This window comes from Mesoplodon mirus (genome assembly GCF_964341445.2).
Source record: "Mesoplodon mirus genome assembly, chromosome: 18".
In the NCBI taxonomy this organism is placed as follows: domain Eukaryota; kingdom Metazoa; phylum Chordata; class Mammalia; order Artiodactyla; family Ziphiidae; genus Mesoplodon; species Mesoplodon mirus.
Genome location: NC_138994.1, coordinates 707,515 through 728,829, shown reverse-complemented (window position 1 = coordinate 728,829; position 21,315 = coordinate 707,515). Strand labels below are relative to the sequence as shown.

The 21,315-nt window shown below is 60.2% G+C and overlaps 2 protein-coding genes across 33 annotated transcripts in view; both read left to right on the top strand.

Annotated features, from left to right (window-relative positions):
* The first annotated feature begins 3,426 nt into the window (after window positions 1–3,426).
* SPATA20 (spermatogenesis associated 20) lies at window positions 3,427–11,862 on the top strand. Of its 3 annotated transcripts, XM_082604434.1 has the most exons (17): window positions 3,435–3,524; window positions 4,217–4,334; window positions 4,464–4,637; window positions 4,750–4,814; window positions 4,997–5,151; window positions 5,230–5,373; window positions 5,473–5,674; window positions 6,034–6,164; window positions 6,265–6,369; window positions 6,593–6,667; window positions 6,769–6,978; window positions 7,060–7,252; window positions 7,584–7,752; window positions 8,035–8,246; window positions 10,214–10,413; window positions 11,245–11,325; window positions 11,496–11,862. In XM_082604434.1, exons 2-17 carry the CDS (start codon window positions 4,258–4,260, stop codon window positions 11,664–11,666), a joined length of 2,364 nt encoding a protein of 787 aa, XP_082460560.1. In that variant the 5' UTR covers window positions 3,435–3,524; window positions 4,217–4,257; the 3' UTR covers window positions 11,667–11,862. The 3 variants fall into 3 exon arrangements, with proteins under 3 accessions (XP_082460559.1, XP_082460560.1, XP_082460558.1); XM_082604433.1 differs by lacking the exon at window positions 4,217–4,334 and having other exon boundaries at window positions 3,427–3,524; XM_082604432.1 differs by having other exon boundaries at window positions 4,217–4,637.
* Window positions 11,863–17,266: 5,404 nt separating this feature from the next.
* The window catches only part of CACNA1G (calcium voltage-gated channel subunit alpha1 G), a gene marked incomplete at its 5' end in the record, with an annotated part of 63,459 nt that continues 59,410 nt past the window's right edge, over window positions 17,267–21,315 (top strand). For all 30 annotated transcript variants that reach the window (XM_082604178.1, XM_082604183.1, XM_082604175.1 and 27 more), the window contains one exon: window positions 17,267–17,508. In XM_082604178.1, the coding sequence (XP_082460304.1) occupies window positions 17,267–17,508 (242 nt within the window). The remainder of the gene's footprint in view (window positions 17,509–21,315) is intronic.

Here is a 21,315-nt window from a genome sequence, read left to right as displayed (position 1 = left end):
TCTGGCTCCGCAGCTCTGAGCTCCCACGCTGGGCCCCAGATTTAATTCACAAATACTGACCGGCTGCTGTGGACAGAGTGCTGGGCTCGTCTGGGAGGGATTCAAGAATTGCTAAGCCCACAGCCTCCAGGAGCTCAGAGCTCAGTGGGGCAGGCAAGCCGGATCCAAGGGCCCTCACGATCCTTTGTTTTACCGAATCACCTCCCATCTGGCTCTTACTCCTCTCGTCTTTGCACCAGGACTGGCAAGAAACTCAGTTTCAGCCATGATGCCTCCCGGGGGGCTTGTGGGGGGTCTGAGAAACCGAAGGGAGGAGCAGGGCCTGGTACCTCATTCTGAGGGCCACCATGGTGACCCTCACTTCTCTTCTACTCAGTGCTCTCCAACCACTGGGCACTGATGTGTCTTCCGTGCCCAGGGTCCGGCTCTGCAGGCAGCAGGCCAAAGGCCTGGGGTAGAATGGCCTTCCATAGGACAGAAACACCCAAGGTGGGGAAGGACACAGTGCTGGTCTCCTTCCTAAGGTGGGGGTGGGGAAAGGAGTCAGTCCTACTGTACCTGTTACAGGCAGAGTGGACAAGAGCATCTACTTAGGAGTCAGACTGACAGCATTCAAAACTGCTCTAAAGTTTGCACTTAATAATAATCACTTAGTAATAAGTGGTTATGCTCCCTGACCTTGAGTAAATTACTTAACCTCTCTATGACTGTGCCTCCATTTCCTTACTTGTCAAATGGGAACAAGACTTCCTTCCTTATGAGGTTGCTGTGTGGCTTCTCCCAGGCCAGTGTCCATTCAGCCCAGGATCCACCCTGTTCGGAGATTAACCAGGAGGCATGAACCTGCGATACCTCTCATTCCTGGTTTTGCCAGGCAGTACCCAGACCCATCCATCTTCTGCACAAACCTGGGAGATCTCCGTCCTTCTTGGTCACTGACCCACCTTTCGCCCCTCCTCAGCCTGGGTCCTCCTCTTCTAAACTGGCCCTCCCTGTGGACACCGCTTCCCTAAGGACTCCCAAGGGGTGCTGTTTTGCTTCCCACCAAGAGGAGGTTGGTAGTCTGGCTCCCCATTTTGCTCTGGACCGTCTTTCTCCTGGAAGACCCCTCCCTCCTTGGAGACTGGAGCCACCTGGTGTCCAGCCTCCTCCTGCCTGGGTCTGCGCTCCACCTCATCCTCCCCGTGCCGTGGCTCATGGTCTTCTCACCCAGATGTTGCTCAATCTTATGTGATTCCATTATCCAAGAAGAGGACCTCGCCACCCCTTGACCTCTCAGCTGCTCTCACCCCTGGTCACTCTCTGGGGCTCGTCAGCATCCTAAACTCCTCCACGTTAAAACCAGGCTTCCTGTTCTCTGATCTTAACCTGATTCTGTCCGGGAGCTCACACACCAGCCTCTCCCACCTCCCAGCCCTCCCATCCCTCCACTATCCCAGCATCTCAGAGGTCTCTCTCCTCCGCATCATCAGATGCCTCCTCTCAACTGAATCCTTCCCTGTGATATTTGCCATAATTAATCTCATCCAGCCTGAGAGTGTCTTTCCATCTTTCCCCTCGCATCAGGTGCCCCTCCTCTCTATGTCCCCTTTCTTCCCCCCGCCCCCAACCAACCCACTCCAATCAGCTTCTACTGTCAGCATTACCTCCTGGAGCTCATCTGCCAAGTCCACCAATGGCCTCCACGTTGCTGAAGCTAGTGGACCTTTTTCTGTCCCATCCCAGTTGGCTTCTCCGTAGTCTGACCCTCCCTCCTTGCAACTCTCTGTCCCTTTGCCTCTGGGACAACAAACACCCTCTCCTGGTTTTCCCATGACCCTCTGTGTATTTCACGGGTGCACTTCTGAGCTCCTCAAGCCCAGGCCCGAGCCTGTGCCTCTCCTCTCGCTGCAGTCAGCCTGGGTGATCCCACACTGTCTGCACTGAGCAGCCACTCTGATTCCTTTCTCCCACCAACCCCTCCTCTGCATTCCAGAACCTTGTCATCTCCACACGTACATCTCGAGGACATCTCAAACCAACCGTCCAAACGGATCTCATGAACCCATGATCTGAGTCTCTCCCTGTGCCCCCTCCTCAGCAAATGCCCCCCAATTCAGCACCAGCCCCACTCTGCACTTCACTCTTGACACCCCCCCTCTCCCTTATAGACAATCCTGACGATATTTCCTCTTCCGCTGACCTCAAGTCCACCCCCCTCTCCATCTCCACCTCTGCCTGGTGCAGACCTCCCAGAGCTCTCCCCTGGGCCCTGCTATGGCCTCCGAGCCCTTCTGCTTCACTCTTGTCTCCTTCCAGTCCATTCTCCACCAGGAAGCTGGAGGGACCTTTCCAAAATGCAGGCTCACTCCCCTGACTAAAGCCCTTCCAAAACTTTCTTCTGCTCTCATCAGTAACCAAACTCCTGCTCACAGTTCAAGACCTGGCCCCTGCCTTCCTCCTCCGCAGCCTCACAACCTCATCTACCATCTCTCTTCCCTGTGCTCTCTGTCCTGTAGCCATGCTGGCTTCTGCAGTTCCTCAGCCCTGACTCACTGCTATGCCACAGGGCCTTTGCACATCTGTTCCTCTTGCTTCCTCATCATTTTCCCCAAGCCCTCTCCAGAATCCATCCTCTTGTTCTTCGAAGGCTGCTACACAAATGAGATTTCCTTAGGGAGGCCTTCCCGCCTCGTCTCTCCCACCAGACCAGTTTCCTTGTGATACCTAGTCATGGCACTTCTCACAGTGGGTGGTTGTACATTCGTTTGTCTGGTTGTCTGATTGGCTTCTGCCTCCCTCATCAGACTGTGAGCAGCACGAGAGCAGGAGCCTGGTCCCTCTCTGCCCACCGTTGTACCACCTAACAGGGTGCCTGGTAGGCGATGGGCACTCAATAAATGTTGACTGAATGTAGCAAATGAGACGTGTGTAAAGTACCTGATAGGACATAAAGTTGGCTCATTATTATTATTCAGGGAAGGCTTCCTGGAGGGGGTGGGGTTTGAGCAGGACCTTGAGGCCCTGGGGAGTGGGGGGTGGGCAGAGCAAAGGCGAAGCTCCTGGCTTGGAGGGTCTGGACAAGCCACGCCTTTACCTCTCGCCTCAGTTCTCATTTGTAAAACGGGCTAGGGTTGGAGAGAATGACAGGAGGCTCAGAGCTTTCCACGGTCCTGGCGTCCTCACAGCCCTCCATCTTCTACTCAAGAGGGTTAACCCCCACAGCTGGTCTAGGTCCAGCCGAGTCGGCCCAGTTTTGGGCACAGACCCGTGTCCTCCCAAGACCGGGCTATCCGGTCTGCAGTCCCTCGGTCGACCACCGGGCGGCGCTCGGAGACCAGCCGCGTGGCCTGCGGTCCCCGCGAAGACGCACCCGCGGCTTGTCGGGTGCCCGGGCCCGCCCCTCGCAGCCTCCCTCCCGCCCTCCCTTCCTGTCCGCGACGTCCGGGCCGTCGGCCGCCAGCAGCCATGCAGGGCGCGCGGGCCTGGCGGTGCCGCGGCCTCTTGCTGCCCCGCGCCGCGTCGGGCCTCGCCGCCAGCCGCAGGTACGCTCGGGCAAGGGGGCCGCTCTGGCCCTGCGCCTGCGGGGCCCCGGGGCCAGTCCTCCCGGCGCTGGTCCCCTGTGCCTGCCCGGCCACCTCCCCACCCCCGCCCGACCCCGTGCCTGCTTCCCCGAGTCCGCTCCCTAGACCTGGCCCAGACAGTAACCCCCTCCTCCCTTCCCTCCAGCTGCAGGGCTAGCTTGCCCCAGGGACTCTGTTCTGACACCACCTCCTGGAAGCCTTCCTTGAACCCCAATGCTGGGCCAAGGGCCCTTGTCCAAAAGCACCCTGGGCTGGCCTGTCACAGTCCTTAATGCTGCAGGGGCCTGTCATTACTTGGACCTGCCTTACAGTGCCACTGTCCCAGGCTGAGCCCCTGAGATCAGGGCCAGTTTCTGATTCTTTGGGGGCCATGGGGTGTCTGGCACAGGACCTGGCCCCCCAGAAGTGCCCAGTGGGTGGACGTTGAGCGAGGGAGTCCCTGATGCCGAGTTTCTTCTCACTGCCCCTCACCTGGCCCAGTCCCACACCCGGCAGCTGCCCAGATCACACCCAGGCAGGCATGCCAGAGGGATATGTCCAGCCCAACCACCCTGGGGTGGGGCCCGGTGAGGGGAAGAGAATGGAGCCTGAAGGAGCATTCCACCCACTGTGACTCGCCCTGACCTCACAGTCATCACCCTTCCCACCGCCAGGTCTGAGAGGTTGGGGGAGACTAACCTGGCAGGGAGCCCCAATGAGCCACCTTTCTTCACCCCCCCAAAAACACAAGGGGAAGCGCAAAGGCCATGGTCTCCCCCGTGGTTCAGAAAGGTGGGTTGGGCTGGGAACAGGGGGTTCCAGGAGGGGTGCCCGAGGGCAGGGTGGGGCCAGGTGGGCCTCGGGGGTCGGTGTAGGGGGAGGCGGTGGAGACTCCTCGCCTGACCCGCCTGCCCACGACAGGGGTAGCTCCTCCCGGGACCGAAGCGTGACGGTCGGTAGTTCAGTGCCCATGCTGGCTGGAGGGAATGGGAGCCGGACTCACTGCTCTCAGTCCACACCCCGGAAAGTCCCCAACCGCCTGATCGGTGAGAAGTCACCGTACCTCCTGCAACATGCCTACAACCCTGTGGACTGGTGAGTCCCTCTCCTGATGCCCTCCTGGGGCAGCTGGACCCTCACCCCTCCTACCCCCCACCGCCCACCCCCGCCCGGGCTAGTGAGTGATGCCCCACCCTGCCGGGCCTAGGTACCCCTGGGGGCAGGAAGCCTTCGACAAGGCCAGGAAAGAAGACAAGCCAATCTTCCTTTCAGGTACTGCACCCACCTTCCCTGGGCTGGGTGAGGGGAGTGGTGGTGGATAAGGGAAGGGTCCCCTGGGCCTGGGGGCCTCCCAGGAAACTACAAGCCAGGGCCTGTCTGGCTCAGCTGCGGCCCTTTGGCTGGCCCCCCTCTGACCAGTCACTGGTCCCCCTGGCCCCGTGACCCCATTCCAGTGGGGTACTCCACCTGCCACTGGTGCCACATGATGGAAGAGGAGTCCTTCCAGAACGAGGAGATTGGCCGCCTGCTCAATGAGGGCTTTGTCAGCGTGAAGGTTGACCGGGAAGAGCGGCCCGATGTGGACAAAGTGTATATGACCTTTGTGCAGGTGAGTGGTCTTCCCTTGGAGGGGTGGTTGCCCGTGCACGTGGGGCCGCTCCCCTCACCTTGGCCCTCTCTCCGCCAGGCCACCAGCAGTGGTGGGGGCTGGCCCATGAGTGTGTGGTTGACTCCCAACCTCCAGCCCTTTGTGGGGGGCACCTATTTCCCCCCTGAGGATGGCTTGACCCGAGCTGGCTTCCGCACTGTGTTGATGAGGATACGAGAGCAGGTGGGTGTGCTCTGGGGAGTGGGGGGCCGGGGGGCAAGGGTGAGGGAACAAGGGCCCCCACCCGGTCCCGACCTCCAGGTCTGCCCCTTCCTCCCACAGTGGAAACAGAACAAGAGTGCCCTGCTGGAAAACAGCCAGCGTGTCACCGCAGCTCTGCTGGCCCGGTCGGAGATCAGCATGGGTGACCGCCAGCTGCCACCCTCCGCTGCCACCACGAACAGCCGCTGCTTCCAGCAACTGGACGAGAGCTATGATGAGGACTATGGCGGCTTCGCCGAGGCCCCCAAGTTCCCCACGCCAGGTCAGTGCCCCCCGCCCCGTGGCCGCTCCAGCCCCGGCCTGGCCTTCTGAAGCCACCCTAGTAAGTGCTCTCCTGACTCTCGTCTTGCTTAGTAGCCTCCCGCTCTCCTGTCTGGCCAGTGACCTCCTGAGCCCCAGCCTGTCTGTCAGTAGCTATCTAGTGAAGCCCTGGTTTCTGGTCTTAGCAGGGACCCTCCAACGCTGACCTAGGTAACGATCACCTGTCCTGTGGGTTGATCTCCTGATCCTCAGCCTGTCCAGAGAGACTGCCTGTTGAGCGAACCCCTAACCCCAGCCTGGCCGAGTCCTGATCACCCAGATCTCCCCGGTCTCTCACCCGTGTGCTCTTGGTGTCTGCAGTGATCCTGAGCTTCCTGTTCTCCTACTGGCTCAGCCATCGGCTAACTCAGGATGGCTCTCGGGCCCAGCAGATGGCCTTGCACACCCTGAAGATGATGGCCAACGGGGGCATCCGAGACCATGTGGGGCAGGTGAGGGGGCTAGGCATTCCCTGGAGAGGGCAGCAGGCGGCAGCGGGGGCGGGGACCGCAGCTGGGATCGGCCTCCAGCCCCACGTTCCTCCTGGCACAGGGCTTCCACCGCTACTCCACGGACCGCCAGTGGCACGTCCCCCACTTTGAGAAGATGCTGTATGACCAGGCACAGCTCACGGTGGCCTATTCACAGGCCTTCCAGGTGACCCCTGATCCCAGCCCAGAGCAGAGGCCCAGCCTGTCCACCTAACGCCTGGCTGCCCGTTTGCAGGGCTTTCCTGGTGACTGTGGCTCTCCCTTAACCTCACCCCTAATTCTCTCTCATATGTCCACTACCCAGCGTCCCTCCCTACCTTCCTGGGAGAACGCTGACTGCCCCTTGTACCTAGGTTCCTCTGCTTACAGCCTCCTTCCTTCCCACTCAGATCTCTGGTGACGAGTTCTACTCCGAAGTTGCCAAAGGCATCTTGCAGTACGTGGCTCGGAACCTGAGTCACCGGGTGTGTGTCCACTAAGGCAGGCGGGTCTGGCTGTGGGAGGGCTTGGGGCCTCCACTGGCTGCCCTGAAGGCTGGGGCCAGCCAGCTCTCCCCTCCCCACAGTCTGGAGGCTTCTACAGTGCAGAGGACGCGGACTCGCCCCCGGAGCAGGGCACGAGGCCCAAAGAGGGTGCCTTCTACGTGTGGACAGTCAAAGAGGTCCAGCAGCTCCTCCCCGAGCCCGTGCTGGGCGCCACCGAGCCTCTGACCTTGGGCCAGCTTCTCACGAAGCACTATGGGCTCAAGGAGGCCGGCAACATCAGCCCCAGTCAGGTGAGGGCTGCTGGGTCACGGGAGGGGTCCTGAAGCCAGACAGGCAAGTGGACTCCCTCGGACAAGGGCTGTTTTCTTCAGGACCCAAAGGGGGAGCTGCAGGGCCAGAACGTGCTGACCGTCCGGTATTCACTGGAGCTGACTGCTGCCCGCTTTGGCCTGGAAGTGGAGGCCGTACGGACCTTACTCAACTCAGGCCTCGAGAAGCTTTTCCAGGCCCGGAAACATCGGCCGAAGCCGCACCTGGACAGCAAGATGTTGGCGGCCTGGAACGGTGGGGTGGCTGTCTGAGGCCTGATCCGTTTATAGAATTAACCGTTCATAAGGGCCCTTATGTGTGATAGGCACCTGCTAAATAGTAATTCTCCCTTTATCAGGTTCATTGTCCTTAATTTACAAATGAGCAGACTGAGGTCTAGAGAGTTACGGTAATCCACCCGAGGTCACACACAGGGACAGGAGCCCAGCTCTGCCTGGCGCTGGAGCTCAAACTCTTACCCGCTTACCCTATTGCTCCAGGGAGGTGTCAGAGCTTGGGGGGTTGGGATGGACATACCAGGAGGGCCCCGGCCAGCGTCACAGCCACTCGTGTCTCCTACCTCCAGGACTGATGGTGTCTGGCTTTGCCGTGACCGGGGCTGTCCTGGGCCAGGAGAGGCTGATCAACTACGCCCTCAGTGGTGCCAAGTTCCTGAAGCGGCACATGTTTGACGTGGCCAGTGGCCGCCTAATGCGGACCTGCTATGCAGGCTCTGGGGGGACCGTGGAGCACAGGTGGGGGGCCGTGCAGTCCAGGAAGGCTTGCCTCCTTGGGCATCCCATGCTTTTCTCTCTTCCCCTCTTCTCTTCTCCGGGTGGGCACTAGTCCTGGCTCTGCTTTCTGCCCACTATGAGCTCTTAATCTCCCTGGGACCATTTGCTCATCTGGGAAATGGGCTAACGGGACCTACCCAAGAGCTAGATTTTGAGGGTTAAACAAAAGCACGTGAAAAGGGCCTCCTCTGTGAAAGCCCCTCTCTCCCTGTCCTGTCTCCTCCCCAATGCCTGTCCCCCCAGCAACCCGCCCTGCTGGGGCTTCCTGGAGGACTACGCCTTCGTGGTGCGGGGCCTGCTGGACTTGTACGAGGCTTCACAGGAGAACGCGTGGCTCGAGTGGGCTCTGCGGCTGCAGGACACGCAGGACAGGCTCTTCTGGGACTCCCGGGGTGGTGGCTACTTCTGCAGTGAGGCTGAGCTGGGGGCTGGCCTGCCCCTGCGTCTGAAGGACGGTCAGTGAGGATGTGGGGCTGGCCTGGGGTCCTGGACCCGACGGGGCTTGGCTTTCCCTGGGGGAGGCGTAAGTGCAGTGTGGTGGTGAAGAGCCAGCATGGGCAGGGGCCAGGCCCTCCCGGGCTCACATCTTTACCACCCATTAACCGAGTGACGTTGGGCTGGTCTCGTTGCATTTCAGAGCCTCAGATTCTTTTTTTTTTTTTTTTTTAACGAATCAATTTAATTAACTTATTTATTTATTTATATTTGGTTGCGTTGGGTCTTCGTTGCTGCACGTGGGCTTTCTCTAGTTGGGACGAGCAGGGGCTACTCTTTGTTGTGGCGCGCGGGCTTATCGCGGTGGCTTCTCTTGCTGCGGAGCACGGGCTCTAGGCACATGAGCTTCAGTAGTTGTGGCTCGCGGGCTCTAGAGCACAGGCTCAGTAGTTGTGGCACATGGGCTTAGTTGCTTCGCGGCATGTGGGATCTTCCCGGACCAGGGCTCAAACCTGTGTCTCCTGCATTGGCAGGCGGATTCTTAACCACTGCGCCACCAGGGAAGTCCCCTCAGATTCTTAATATGCAAAATGGAGCTAATGTTGGCATTGCCTTACATGGTTGACATGAAGATTGATGTAGCTATTCTGTGAGCATGCTTAGTGGCAGTGAGTGGCATGCCTAGATAGACTGAACAAGGCCAGCTTCATCCCTACCCTCATAAAGCTTACTGTTCAGTAAGGGGGACAACTAACAGACGGTAATATTTAAAGCAAAAACACACACACAAATACGTAGTTAAAATTGTGAGTGCCTTGGAGAAGTAGGAGCTGCCCACCATGTACCCTGTTCCTGACTTTTCTCAGTGGCATTTAGCATCACCTGATGCCTCTGGTCTGTTAATGGTCTCTCCCCCCACTTAAACGTAAGCGTCTCGGAGGCAGGATGTTGTCACTGCTTTATCCCCAGGATCTAGCGCAGGCCTGGTACATAATTAGGTGCTCAATAAACGTTAGCTGAATGACTGAAAGGGCCCCGAGAGAACAACGGTGGGGCCCGGCTCAGCCGGGGGAGTCATTTAACCAAGGGCTGGAGGGCAAGATGGGGCCGTGTGATTCTGGAGGAGCAGGAGAGGGATTTCAGGTGGAGGGAACAGCCTGTGCGAGGCTCTGAGTGGGCAGCGTGTGCCCTGGAGGACAGGGCGGGCAGAGGTCAGCGTGTGAGGGGAGGATGCCCAGGTGGGGCTGGATCCCTGCAGGGTCTTGTAGGTGAGGCAAGGAGTGGAAGGCTCTGGTGAGTTTTGAGTGGGTTGTGATTTGCTTTGGTTTAGGTTTAAGAATGTTACTCGGACCGGGCTTCCCTGGTGGCGCAGTGGTTGAGAGTCCGCCTGCCGATGCAGGGGACGCGGGTTCGTGCCCCGGTCTGGGAAGATCCCACATGCCACAGAACGGCTGGGCCAGTGAGCCATGGCCACTGAGCCTGCGCGTCCAGAAAAAAAAAAAAGAATGTTACTCAGACCGACGGTGGAGAAGGGGATGGGCGAGGGGAAGCGGGGCGGCCAGGTAGGAAGCCGCTAGTGGCGTTAGTCCAGGCAAGCGTCAGCAAAGGCCCAGACGAGGTAGAGGTACGAGATGGGAGAAGTGGTCAGGTTGGATCTATTCCTGCCACAGACCATGCAGATTCACGATGGCTGAGAAGTGGGAGGTGAGGGAGGCGGAGGCAGGGGTAGCGATGGAGGTGTCAGCAGGGAGATCGGGAGCCTGGGGACCAACAGCTCAGCCTGGAGCAGGTGGAGTTGAGGACGCGTGTGAACGCGCACAGGGTCAGTAACTGCCGGGGTCAGCATGACACTCTCAGACCTGGGGCACGAGCCGGCGGGCAGGGACTCCTCCACCCCATCCCTCCAGCTGCCCTGCCACGGTCCTGGAGCAGCGTCCTGGGACCCAGTGACCCTCCCTCTCAGCCCTTGCCTCCATGCACCCTGCAGACCAGGACGGTGCAGAGCCCAGCGCCAACTCCATGTCGGCCCAGAACCTGCTCCGGCTGCACGGCTTCACGGGCCGCAAGGACTGGATGGACAAGTGTGTGCGCCTGTTGACCGCCTTCTCTGAGCGCATGCGCCGTGTCCCCGTGGCGTTGCCTGAGATGGTCCGCGCCCTCTCAGCCCACCAGCAGACCCTCAAGCAGGTGGGGCACTTGGGCAGGGACCCTGGGTGGGTGGGGAGCCGGGGCTGCAATAGAGACATGGAGTGGAGTCCCCGGGGCTGTCCCCAGAGCTCAGGTCCATGAATGTGTGGCCCTGTGTGAGTGTGTGTATAGGTATCTCCGAGGGAATGTCTGTAAGGCTGCTCTGTGCAGGTGGGGGAGTCTGTGTGAGTGTGTGTCTGAAGCAGGCCTCCGGCACGGGCAGGTGCCTGTGTGAGTGCCTGTGACTGGGGCTCTCAGAGGAAGGGGTTAAATATGGGTCCCTGTGGTTGCTGAAGTGTTTCTCTGAGGCTTCCGTGTGCCTCTGTGATTCTCTGTGTGCCTCTGTGTGTCGGTACCTTTGGGTCAGCGGTATAGTGCGCGCAGATACATGCTTGTCTGTGTGTAAGTCTCTGTGTGTTATTGCTGTGCATGTGCCTCTGGATGTGTATGACTCTGGAGTGGAGGTATGTGACTGTGTGCCTGCCTTTCTGAGTGTGTGCTGGCGTGAGTGTTCACTAGTACGTGATTGCTGGTCTGTGTGTGTATGCCCCATGTTCAGGTTTGTCTGCTTATATTTGCATGTTTGCCTATATATCTCTGCCTCTGTGTGTGTGTGTGTGTCTGTGTGTCTGTGTGTGCGTGTACACGTTCTCACCTGCTGAGCAGTGAATCCGACGCGGCCTCCTGGCAGCTGGTCTGGGGGATGCTGAGCTGAGTCCCCATTTCTTCTTAGGCATATAGGGTGGCTGGCAGGAGGATGGGGAAGCCCTGGTAGGTCTGGGTCCAGCCCCTCTGCACCTGTCACTGGAGTTCCCTTTCTGTTCTGGCCAGATCGTGATCTGTGGAGACCCCCAGGCCGAGGACACCAAGGCTCTGTTGCAGTGTGTCCACTCCATCTACATCCCTAACAAGGTTTGGTCTGTGAGCCTGGCCCCACCCTCTTCCTCCCCTGCCAGGGCCCCCTCCCCTCCTCAGCTCCCCAGTATCTCCGGCTCCTTTGAAGGCCTGGGGAGAAGACGCCCACTAGTGGGCCCTGCCGGTGTCCCAGTGCCCCCAGGTGACCCTGTCTGCCGTTCTCCCAGGTGCTGATTCTGGCCGATGGGGACCCCTCGAGCTTCCTGTCCCGCCAGCTGCCCTTTCTGAGCACCCTGCGGCGGCTGGAAGGCCAGGCCACTGCCTATGTGTGTGAGAACCACGCCTGCTGGATGCCCGTCACCGAGCCCTGTGAACTGCGGAAACTGCTACATCAGTGACTGCCTCCCCCACCTCGGCCTGGGGCAGAAAGTGGAGCTTCCCAGCCGGCCTGAGACTCCTGCCCTGCAGGGCCCTGCAGCACCTGCGGCCGCCCCTGAGCACACTGTCACCAGGTGACCTCGGCCATCCTCGCTGCCCCACCATGGGCACCCGCTTACCCTGGAATAAACCTAACAGCGTCCTGCAGGAACCTCAGGGCCTCAGCCTTGCTTATAAGAGAGGGGCCTCGGGCTCCAGCATGGGAGCCAGCAGCCCAGGGCCCCTTTTCTGGGAGCCCCTAGCTGCCCCCTCTGCCTCCTTGGATTCCTCTTTCACCTTCAGAGGTCACCAGGCTGACTCTGCCCCGCTCTGTGGTCGTTGCAACCTGAGTGAAGCTGAGGTCAGGGTACCAGTACTGACCACCAGTGGTGTGGGTGTGTACTTGCACGGGAGGGGAAAGGCCAATGCTGGCCCTCAGGCAGGGTTAAGAAAGGGGCCTGCCCTCCCTTCCCATTGTCTCCTCCAATTTTAAGCTGGGGAAGAGGCAGGGGGTTGCTTCATAGAAGCTTTTATTTTGCATGGAATTTGCATATGTTCTGGTCCATTATGGGAGCTGCTTGTATCAGGACCAAGGACGTTTCTTTTGGGGTATCCGTCCAGCTCCCAGCCTTCCTGCAGGAGGTCATATGGTCCATCCCCCTGCCTTCACTTAAGTCCAGGGAAAGAGTTTTCTTTCATTTGGAGCATCTGTTGGGTTGGAAGTCCTTCTCCAAACCTGAATCCTTCCTGCTGTAGGGAAAGCCTCTGCCTTCCTGTGATCTCCTCCTGTTCCCTCAATGTTGGGAGATACTCACAAGCCCCATCCTTGGCACCCAACATCTTCATAGGCCCTGGAACCCCCATCTAGTTTTCACCAGGGGGAGGGGACCGGGAGGCTTTGGGAAGGGCCCTTTGGGGGTCTGATGAGCCTAGGCACCCTTGTAGCCCCAGAGCCAAGCGGTAGAGAGAGCCAGAAGAGGCCGCTAGAGATGAGATCTGAATGGGGCCACTGCTTGTGGGGACATAGCAGTGGGGAGGAGCGGGGCTGGAAGGAGCTGGGAGACTGGACTGAATCACTCCACAGTCTGCTCAGGACCACAGCCACCCCCTGCACCTTGTCAGTCATGGCCGCATATGGTCAACGGGACCCGGGTCTGGGCAGCTGGGCCCTTGGTGCAAGCCACCGGCCCATCTGGGGAGGATTAGGGCTCCAGCCAACAAGGTCAGCTGTCCCCTTTCTGGCTGGCCCCTGCTCAGCCTGGCCAGGAAGTCTGGGGGCTGGGCAAGCAGAGCCTGATCTGGTGGGCAGTAAGGAGGGAGGGTGGAGCATGGTGAAGCACAGGTGGCCTTTTTGGCAGCCCCAGCCCTGGTTTGGAAAGGTCTAGGCGGTTTGCAAAGCCCTCTTGCCTCAGTCGTTCCATTGACCCTCATGAATGAGGTGGCAAGGCAGGTAGGTACCTTTGGCCTCATATGGATAGATGTTCAAGGCTCAGAGAGGGTAAGAGCCTGGCCTGAAACCGTTCAACATATCTCATTCTTTCTGGGGTCTTCAGCGTGCAGTATAGACCACTAAGGCTTCCTCTTCCCCCAGGAGGTCCAGCTGTGAAGGAGGGTGCATTCGGTGTTTTCTGCCCCTCCATGCCATCTTCCTTCTGCTCTGTGTCTCCTCTTTTCCTTCCCCTGGTATCAGGCATGCGCCTGACAATGGGATTTAGTAAATGGGTTCAGAGGAAGGAGTTAGGGCCTTAAAGGGTTGGTTCTCTTGGGAGTGCTTGCATTTTCTAAAGAGGGCAGGGCTGAGCATAAGTCTTGCTCAGATGTGGGGTTTTAAGTCTTCAGCCTCTCCTCTCCTTTGCTGGTCCCTCTTGTTCTGCTGGTAGGACTGTCCTGGAGGAACTGTGGGCCAGGGCCATTGGAGACAGGGCCTCATAGTTTGGGCAGTCACTTAAGTAATTTCATCACCTCCTGGAGCCTCAGTTTCCTTATCTAAAAAATACCACCCAACTCCCAGCTCCCACCCAGCCACCAACTCCCAAGGCTGTGAGTTGACTACATAGGACAGTGATCATTGCTGAGCGGAGAGCATCACCTATGGGAAGATCCTCTTAGTTCCTGAGGGAGCCGTCCTGGCCGTGAGGGGGGTGTAAATGGGAGGGGGCTGGAGGGGCTGGTGGAGCAGGACCTATATGGGTGTTCTCCCCTAAAACCAGAGGAGATCTTAGACAACTCTTAGACCAGCTGTGACCCAAAGAAAGGAATTTCTTATCCCTCCCATTCCCCCTGTCTGCCTGAGGTTATTTATTCATTAACAGAGATTTATTAAGCACCTACTATGTGCCAAACTGGTGAGCAAAATGGACATAGCCCCTGCCCTCAGGGAATATAGGGCCTAGAGGGGAAGAGAACCATTTCCTACAAATACAGACATAAGCCCTGGCTGGGCCAAGTGCTCTGAGGTTATGGACTCTGGTCTGATCTAGTACTGTGTCCTCAGCACCTTGGCACTTAGTAGGCACTGTGATACTTCGTCAAAGAAGGCCGCCCTGAGGAGGTGATGTCAGAGCTGAGTCTTGGAGGGTGGGAGTTAAAAATGGTTTCATGGCTTCCTGTGCCTTCTTCGTGGGCCCTGTCTCCCTCCTTATGTCCTCTACTCAGGCCAAGAGTGAGCATCTCTGACAGGGATATCAGAGTCTCCTGGTGTCCCGCACAGGGGTCAGGGTGCCTTAGGTGGCCCTGAGCACTGGGATGATTTGCTCAGATGGTGCATGCATCTGCTTCTGCTTATGTTCTAGAACGGAGTTCAGCCCAGAGACGGGGGTTAGGGGGTGGTCTGGATGGTGGATGAAGGTGTGGGGCCTGCTGACCATCAGGAAACCTGACCATTGGGCTGGGCAAGCCTCTCTGGCCTCATTTTCCCCTCTGTTAAGAGGGAATGATTAGAGTCACTACCTACGGTGCCAGCCGTGGGGCCTCTTGATCCTGTCTGGGAAGGGCAGGCCACAACGCAGACTGGGGACCAGCGAGACGGAAGGTGTCAGACACCAGGGCAAACCATAAATAGGCCCCTCTCCCAGAAGACCACTGGGAGTTCAAGACTGGCGCGCGCGGGCACACGCGGAACGAGGGCAGAGACTCCCGCCGGGAGAGAAAGGCACTTGAGGGAACTGCTCATTAGCATGAAATGCAAATGAGCCCGGCCTCATTTGCACAACTCGGTGCAGGATTCGGCGAAAGGGCAGCCTGGGAGGCAGCAGCCGCTCTGCCCTCCCCACTGCATCCCCGCAACCCGCCCGGGAGGGAGCTGAGGCACGCACCCCAGTCGGCGGGAGCCGCGGGCGGCGCAGCCCTAGGAGAGCAAAGAGCGCCAGGGAGTCGGGGGTGGGGGTGGGGGGATGGCGGGTGTAGGAGGTCATCCGGTCCATCCCTCTGCCTCTCCTGAGCGGCGTAAGTGGCCCCGAAGTCTCAGGAGAGGGAACTGACTTCCGTGGTTCCGCTGTGTCTACCTCCCGCAGAGGTGGGGCAGCGCTTCCCGACGTCCTAATCCTCGCTGCCCTCCCCGCCCCACTTGACGCCAGCGCCCAGAACCCCGCTCCCGGGTACCCACAGCCTTTAGGGGTAGAGCTGGCGGCAAGAGGGAGCTGGGGCCGAGAGAGCCCGGGGACTCAGGAAGGAGAGGCGGGAGGAGGGCCGGGGTCCACGTGGGTGCGCGCGCGTGGGTAGCAGCAGGCCATCGAGGACCAGCTCCTGGTAGGGTGGAGACGTGCAAGGAGAGTAGCCCCGCCCATCTCCTGTCCTGCGCACGCCTCCCCATGAGCCATTTTGGAACTCGGGAATGAGAAACTGAGGCACGGAGTGGGGGCTTGGTGGAACTTTGCAGGTTAAGAGTCGGCAAAGCCCAGATCTATGCTTCTACCTCCTCCCGCACACTCGAGACCCTGGCAGGTCCCTTCGCAGGAACATCCCTCTGCTCCGCAGCTGCTCTTGGAGATCCGGGCTCTGGGTCCGGCGTGACCTGCCTGGGGCCACGTGTTCAAGCACGAAACCCTCTCCTGAAGCTCAGGAGTGTCAACATGAGATCAGGGTCAGAGGGTTAGTGTTAGGAGATTAGGGTCAAAGTCGCAGAAATGGACCTGGGAGGAGGAACAACGAGCTCAAGAGGTTGGTGGAGGCCACGCCCAGACCTTGACTGCCTCAGCCTTCCCTGGGCTCCGCCCGTTTTCCTGAGACCAGCCTCCTCCAGCCTGAAGCCCTACCCCCGGGACTTCCCGCTCCGCTCGCCCCTTCCTCAGTCCCGCTCCCAGACTCAACTCCAGGGTAGGATATTAATCAGGTAGAGACCCAGGATTTCGCTCTAGGACCCTGGTCACACCCCTCACACCGGGCTGTCTGCCTGCCTTCTGCACCAGGCCCGCCCAGAGCTGAGCCCCGCCCTCCGGCTGCGGTCCAATTCTGGGGTCTTGGACAAAGGATGCCCGGGGGCCGGCGGCGCTATCCCAGGACCCCGCGCCAAATACTCTTGATTCCCTGGGGCTCCCTCCAGAGGAGTCCCAGAGCCCCCACTGGCCAATAAGAAAATGGGTTCGGTCTGGGTAGCCGTCTAATTGGCTCCAGTCTTCGGGAGCGGACACCGGGGCCAAGGGGAGGGGAGAGGGGCGGTCCCGGGCTTTGGGGTGGGAACCGGATTCCAGCTGTGGCTCGTTCCCCGGTGCCCCCGCCCGCACTGCCACGGCAGCCGGCCAATGGGAGTGCGGCTCTGGGCCGGCGGCGCGCGGCGATTGGCTGCGAGGCTGGCTGGGGAGAGGCGGGGCCGAGGCTTGAAGTTGGAGTGAGGGATCCAGCTGTGGTGTGCGCCGGGCTCCTCGCCGCCGCTTTCGCTTGCTCGCTCCGCGTCTCGGCCGGAGGAGGAGGCAGTGGTGCCGGCGACAGCTACGGCAGCGGCAGCCACCGCGGCGGCTGCGGCGGCGGCATCTCCGCTTCCACCCCTGCCCGGGACGGCCCCCCACCACCTCCCCGCCCCTCCTGGACCGTGAGCCCGCCGCCGGGTGGAGAAAGGAGCCGCCCCCCACCCCCTCCAAACCCACCCGCAAAGAGATTCCTCCTCCCCTCCCCCGCCGCCGCTGGCGCGGAGCCGGGACGATGCTGACCCCTTAGATCCTGCTCCAGCTGCGCCGCGGGAAGAGGGGGCGCCCCTCCCCGGCCCCCCCACCCTCCACCCCCCTTCTCTCTCCCCCCTTTTGGGGCCGCTTCGCCGAAGGTAGTGCCGAAGCTGGCGACCGGAGCCTGGGCGCGAAGCGAAGAAGCCGGAACAAAGTGAGGGGGAGCCGGCTCGGGGGGGCCCAGAAGCCCTGGGGAAGCGGGACTCGCGCCGGGCGGGGCTTCCCTGCGACCCGGCGCCCCGCGGGCAGCATGCCCCTGCGGGCAGGGGGAGCTGGGCTGAACTGGCCCCCCCGGGGGCTCAGCCTGCGCCCTAGAGCTCCCCAGATGCGCCCCCGCCGGGGCCCCCCGGTTGCGTGAGGACACCTTCTCTGAGGGGCGCCCCTTGCCCCTCTCGAAACCACCCGGGGCCCCAGCTGGCCAGAGGATGGACGAGGAGGAGGATGGAGCGGGCGCCGAGGAGTCAGGACAGCCCCGGAGCTTCATGCAGCTCAACGACCTGTCGGGGGCCGTGGGCCGGCCGGGGCCGGGGTCGGCGGAAAAGGACCCGGGCAGCGCGGACTCCGAGGCGGAGGGGCTGCCATACCCTGCACTGGCCCCGGTGGTTTTCTTCTACTTGAGCCAGGACAGCCGCCCGCGGAGCTGGTGTCTCCGCACGGTCTGTAACCCATATCCTCCGGGGCACGACTGCCGGGCTGGGGGGCCGCAGGGGGGCGGGCCGCGCCGCCTGAGGGGACCAAAAGCCAGGTGAGTCGGAGAAGTGAGCCCGGAAGGTGGGCAGATGAGAGGGGGGCTGCAAAAGAGGGTAGGGGGCTCCAGAGTAGGAGGGGAGACAGGAGCAGGTTTGGCTGATACCCCAGGCGAGCCCCACCTCGGTACCCACACCTCAGTCCTCCTTGGGGGGTTGGGATCCAGGCCAGGAAAAGAGAGGAGACGTGCCCCACTGGTGTGCAGCTGGATGCTCTCCAGATGTGGGCAGGGGAGGGTCGTCATCCTCCAGATGTGGGGAGCTTCGGGAGCCTGGGAGCTCTATTCCGCCCGCCGCCGGTTAGCGAGCTGGGTTTGGTTTCCGAGTTTGGGGGGTGGGGTGGGGAGGAAGCTGCGGGGACGGGGGAGGGGGGGGGACCGCAATCTCCTGGGTTTCCCTCCTGCCCCAGCTCCAAAGTTTGCGGTGGATTCTAGGGTCTGATTCCCCCACGCCACCCCACCGGCACCCGCCCCGACCTGGTCCTTGAGGCTGACGTTTTTACTGCCCCTGAGGGAGATGTTGGGGGGCGGGGACCAGGTCCTAACGCCCCCACCCCCACCCCGCGGGTTGGAGGCACAAAAAGGAGATTCCGGCGGCGGCTGATGTCAGGGGTGCAGAATGAGAAAAAGATGTGATGGAGGAAAGCCGTCTGCCCCCAGAGCCGGGGTAGAGACCCTTCCGGTAGGAGCCCAGTGCTCAGAGTGCCTCCCTTTCCCCCAGTTCTTTATTCAATGCGGGGTGCTTAAGGTTGGGTTGGGGAGTTTTGTGCCACATTTTTTCTTGTGGAGGGAAAGACTGGCAAGAGCTTTGGCAAGCAGGGCAGGGGATTAAGCCGGTCCAAGTTACCCACCCCCTTTCTATGGGAGTGCTGTGCTCCCGCCTGATTACAGAGCAGGTATGGGAGACCGCAGCCTTCCAAGAAAGTACTGGGGGGACAGTGAGACTCTGAGCCGGTTCACTGGGGAAGACTCGGGTCCACCACCCCATGCGTACTCCTTGGATAGGTTTGTGGAATGCAAGCCCCACATCCCAGGGAGATAGATTTAGCACTGCCCTCTATCCTCTGCCCCGTCATGAATTGCATGGGAGACCCCAGCCCCCTAATCCCCACGGCCTCTCCCCCTTAGCCCCTAGCACAAAGCACTGCTTGACTAATGCCTAGCTCCAGGCTGCGTTAGGTTCCTCCACTGCCGGAAGGGAAGGGGGGGTACGCTGCCATCCCTGGTCTTGACAGCTTCTCCTGGCACTTTCCTCCCAGCTCAGAGGCTGTTTTGGACTCAGGGTGGGAGACGTCGGGTCTCCCTTGTAACCCCTAAGAGCCCAACCGGGACTCTGCTTTGGGGAAGGGCGGGGGGAGCTTGGCACCGCCCTCACTCTCTGCAGCTCTGCTGCCTCTAGTGCGCAAAGCAGGGATGTGAGCTTGGGTCCCCCCCAACCCCCATCCTCTACACCCTGTGGGTCTTTAGGAAGCTCCCCTCGTCGCACGCTGTCTCCATCCCCCGCCCTTCCTTTCTCTCTGAGCTGCAGAAATAGAGGGCTGCCTCCAAGGTGTGTGGACCTGCTGAGCTGGTACATCTTGCACCGCCACCCCCCCCCGCAACCTCAGGCCACTTTCTCAGGGGTAGAGATGGAGAACAAATGTCTCTGAAAAGAACAGGCTCAGGGCATCCCTCCTCTCTGTGGCTAATCACTCACCCTCTCCATGAATGTAGAAAAGCACCCCCCCGGGGGTGTGTGTGTGTGTGGTGGTGGGGGACTGTGTGTAGAGAAATCTTCTCTCCCTTTTCCCTCCAAAACAACAGACCTCTTGGCTAGCACCTCCCCACCTACCCTATCTTCAGGTGCTAGTGGACGGTCTGGGGTCAGATTCCTTCCTCGAGGTGTTCTGGGAGGGGGCCGTTGGAGAGGGCTGGAATGACAGAAGAGAGGTGGAGGCCCAGTGCTCATCTTGGGAGTCGGGGAGCAGGCTTACCTCTAGGGTGGTGGGAGTCTGGGGTAAGGGGCATTAGCATCACTCGGTCTGGACAGCCCGCTAAGCCTGGATTGGCTGAGGATGGGTGGAGAACAATTTCTTGGCAACGGGGCTGCCTAACATGTGCCCTCACCACTCTCATCACACCTATGTATGAAGGGAAACCTAAGTTTTTCACTGCCGGAGGGGTTCTGGACTGACTCTTGGGCCTCAGTCTTTCCCTCTCTGTTTTTGGTATCTGCGAGGCTTCCCTTGGCTGCACCTCTGGGCCTGAGGGACATAAGGACACCTCCCCTCAACTAACTGAAGCTAGTTAGGCTCTTCTTGGCATGCTTCTCAGCCCCTTCCTCTCTTAGCCTCTTTAAGAAACCAGGTTTCCTAGAGAGGAGATCTAGACCCAGGTGGGACGTGGTGTGTGAGTGAGTGTGTGTGTGTGCGTGTGCGTTGGGGAGGGAGGGATGGTAGCAAAAGGAAGGAGGGGCTCGGAAGTGGTACTGGGGAGACTGGGGGGGTCACGGTCAGAGTCAGAAAGGCCCCTCCTCCCAGGCTATAGGGGAGGGAGTGTGTTGGACTTTGCAGTGTGTGTTTCTTCAAGTGTGAGGGAGTGCGTTTCCCCTCCCGGGAAGGAGATCCTGAGCATTCCCTCCCCGGCTGTTGTGTCACATCTGGAAGTTTGTGTAGGAGTTTCTCCAAGCTCAGAGCCCAGCACAGCTTTTTCTCATTTGGAAATCACAGGCTGGCATTTGGGATGCCGAGAGGGGGAGTGGGAAGGGGGCCAGAGGGGGAGGAGGGAGCCCGCCAGGAGTGGGGGGAGGAGAAGGGGGAGGCCTGGACAGCAGGAGCCCTAATGGCTTCCAGAAGTGAGTGTGAGTGTGTTGATCGCGCTGTGTGTTTCTGAGAGTGTGTGCGTCTGGAGGGGAGGGGGCACCCGGAATCTCTGGAGCCTTCCTCGCCACTGTCCCAGTGTCCCAAGTTCCCCTGTCTCTCTTACCTAGAGAGAAGTCTCCATTTTGGTCCTCAGAGGAAATGGAAGGGGGTGTTCTTCCCGTCTCCTCACCAATTCCCTCCTCTCATTTTCAAACCCAAGGCTCTGCAGAGGCAGTTCTGGGGAGGAGGGCTGGGGCTGGAGACCTGAGCTGGGCTGAGGGGGCCAGAGCACCTCCTGGCACTCCTCCTGTCCAGACCCACCTTCCTTCTCTGCCACAGACACCCTCTGCTGCACCGAACTGTCAGGGGACTCCCGTCGTGGAGAGTGCCAGTTGGAGCCATTCCTGGGATTACCCCCACCACACAGCCCCCCCTTCACCCCTTGCCTGCTCCCGCCCCAGCTCTCACCCCGCCCTGCCTGCCTCAGCCAGGATGGCGACAGACACAACTGCTCACACACGCAGACATACACACACACACACACACACACACAGTCACAGACGTTTGAATCAGCTTTCTGGCCTATTTCCCCTCCCAAAGATTCCAGCGGGCCAGCTCTCTTGTATCTCTGTGTCTCTCGTCTCTGTCTCTGGGTGGGGCTGGCTGCCTTTCTTCGGGCTGCAGTTTTCAGTTCAGCTGGAAACCTCCCTCCCCACACCCCCACACTCTGGAGCGGTCTGTGGTGGGCAGACCACCAGGAAACAGGATTGTGGGAGTTGGTGGGGGGGGGGGGGCTCAGCTGGGGGAATCCCCTTTTCAGCCTCCCTAGAAGGAGCCCCCTCCTGAGCCCCTAGATCTCACCGCACTCTGGGAATGCTGAATCCCATAG

Coding starts and splice junctions, on each gene's coding strand:
- SPATA20 (XM_082604432.1), top strand. CDS start 4,258: ATGAGCCACCTTTCTTCACCCCCCCAAAAACACAAGGGGAAGCGCAAA. Junction 6,979..7,059: donor GCAACATCAGCCCCAGTCAG/GTGAGGGCTGCT, acceptor TGTTTTCTTCAG/GACCCAAAGGGGGAGCTGCA. Junction 7,253..7,583: donor GATGTTGGCGGCCTGGAACG/GTGGGGTGGCTG, acceptor TCCTACCTCCAG/GACTGATGGTGTCTGGCTTT.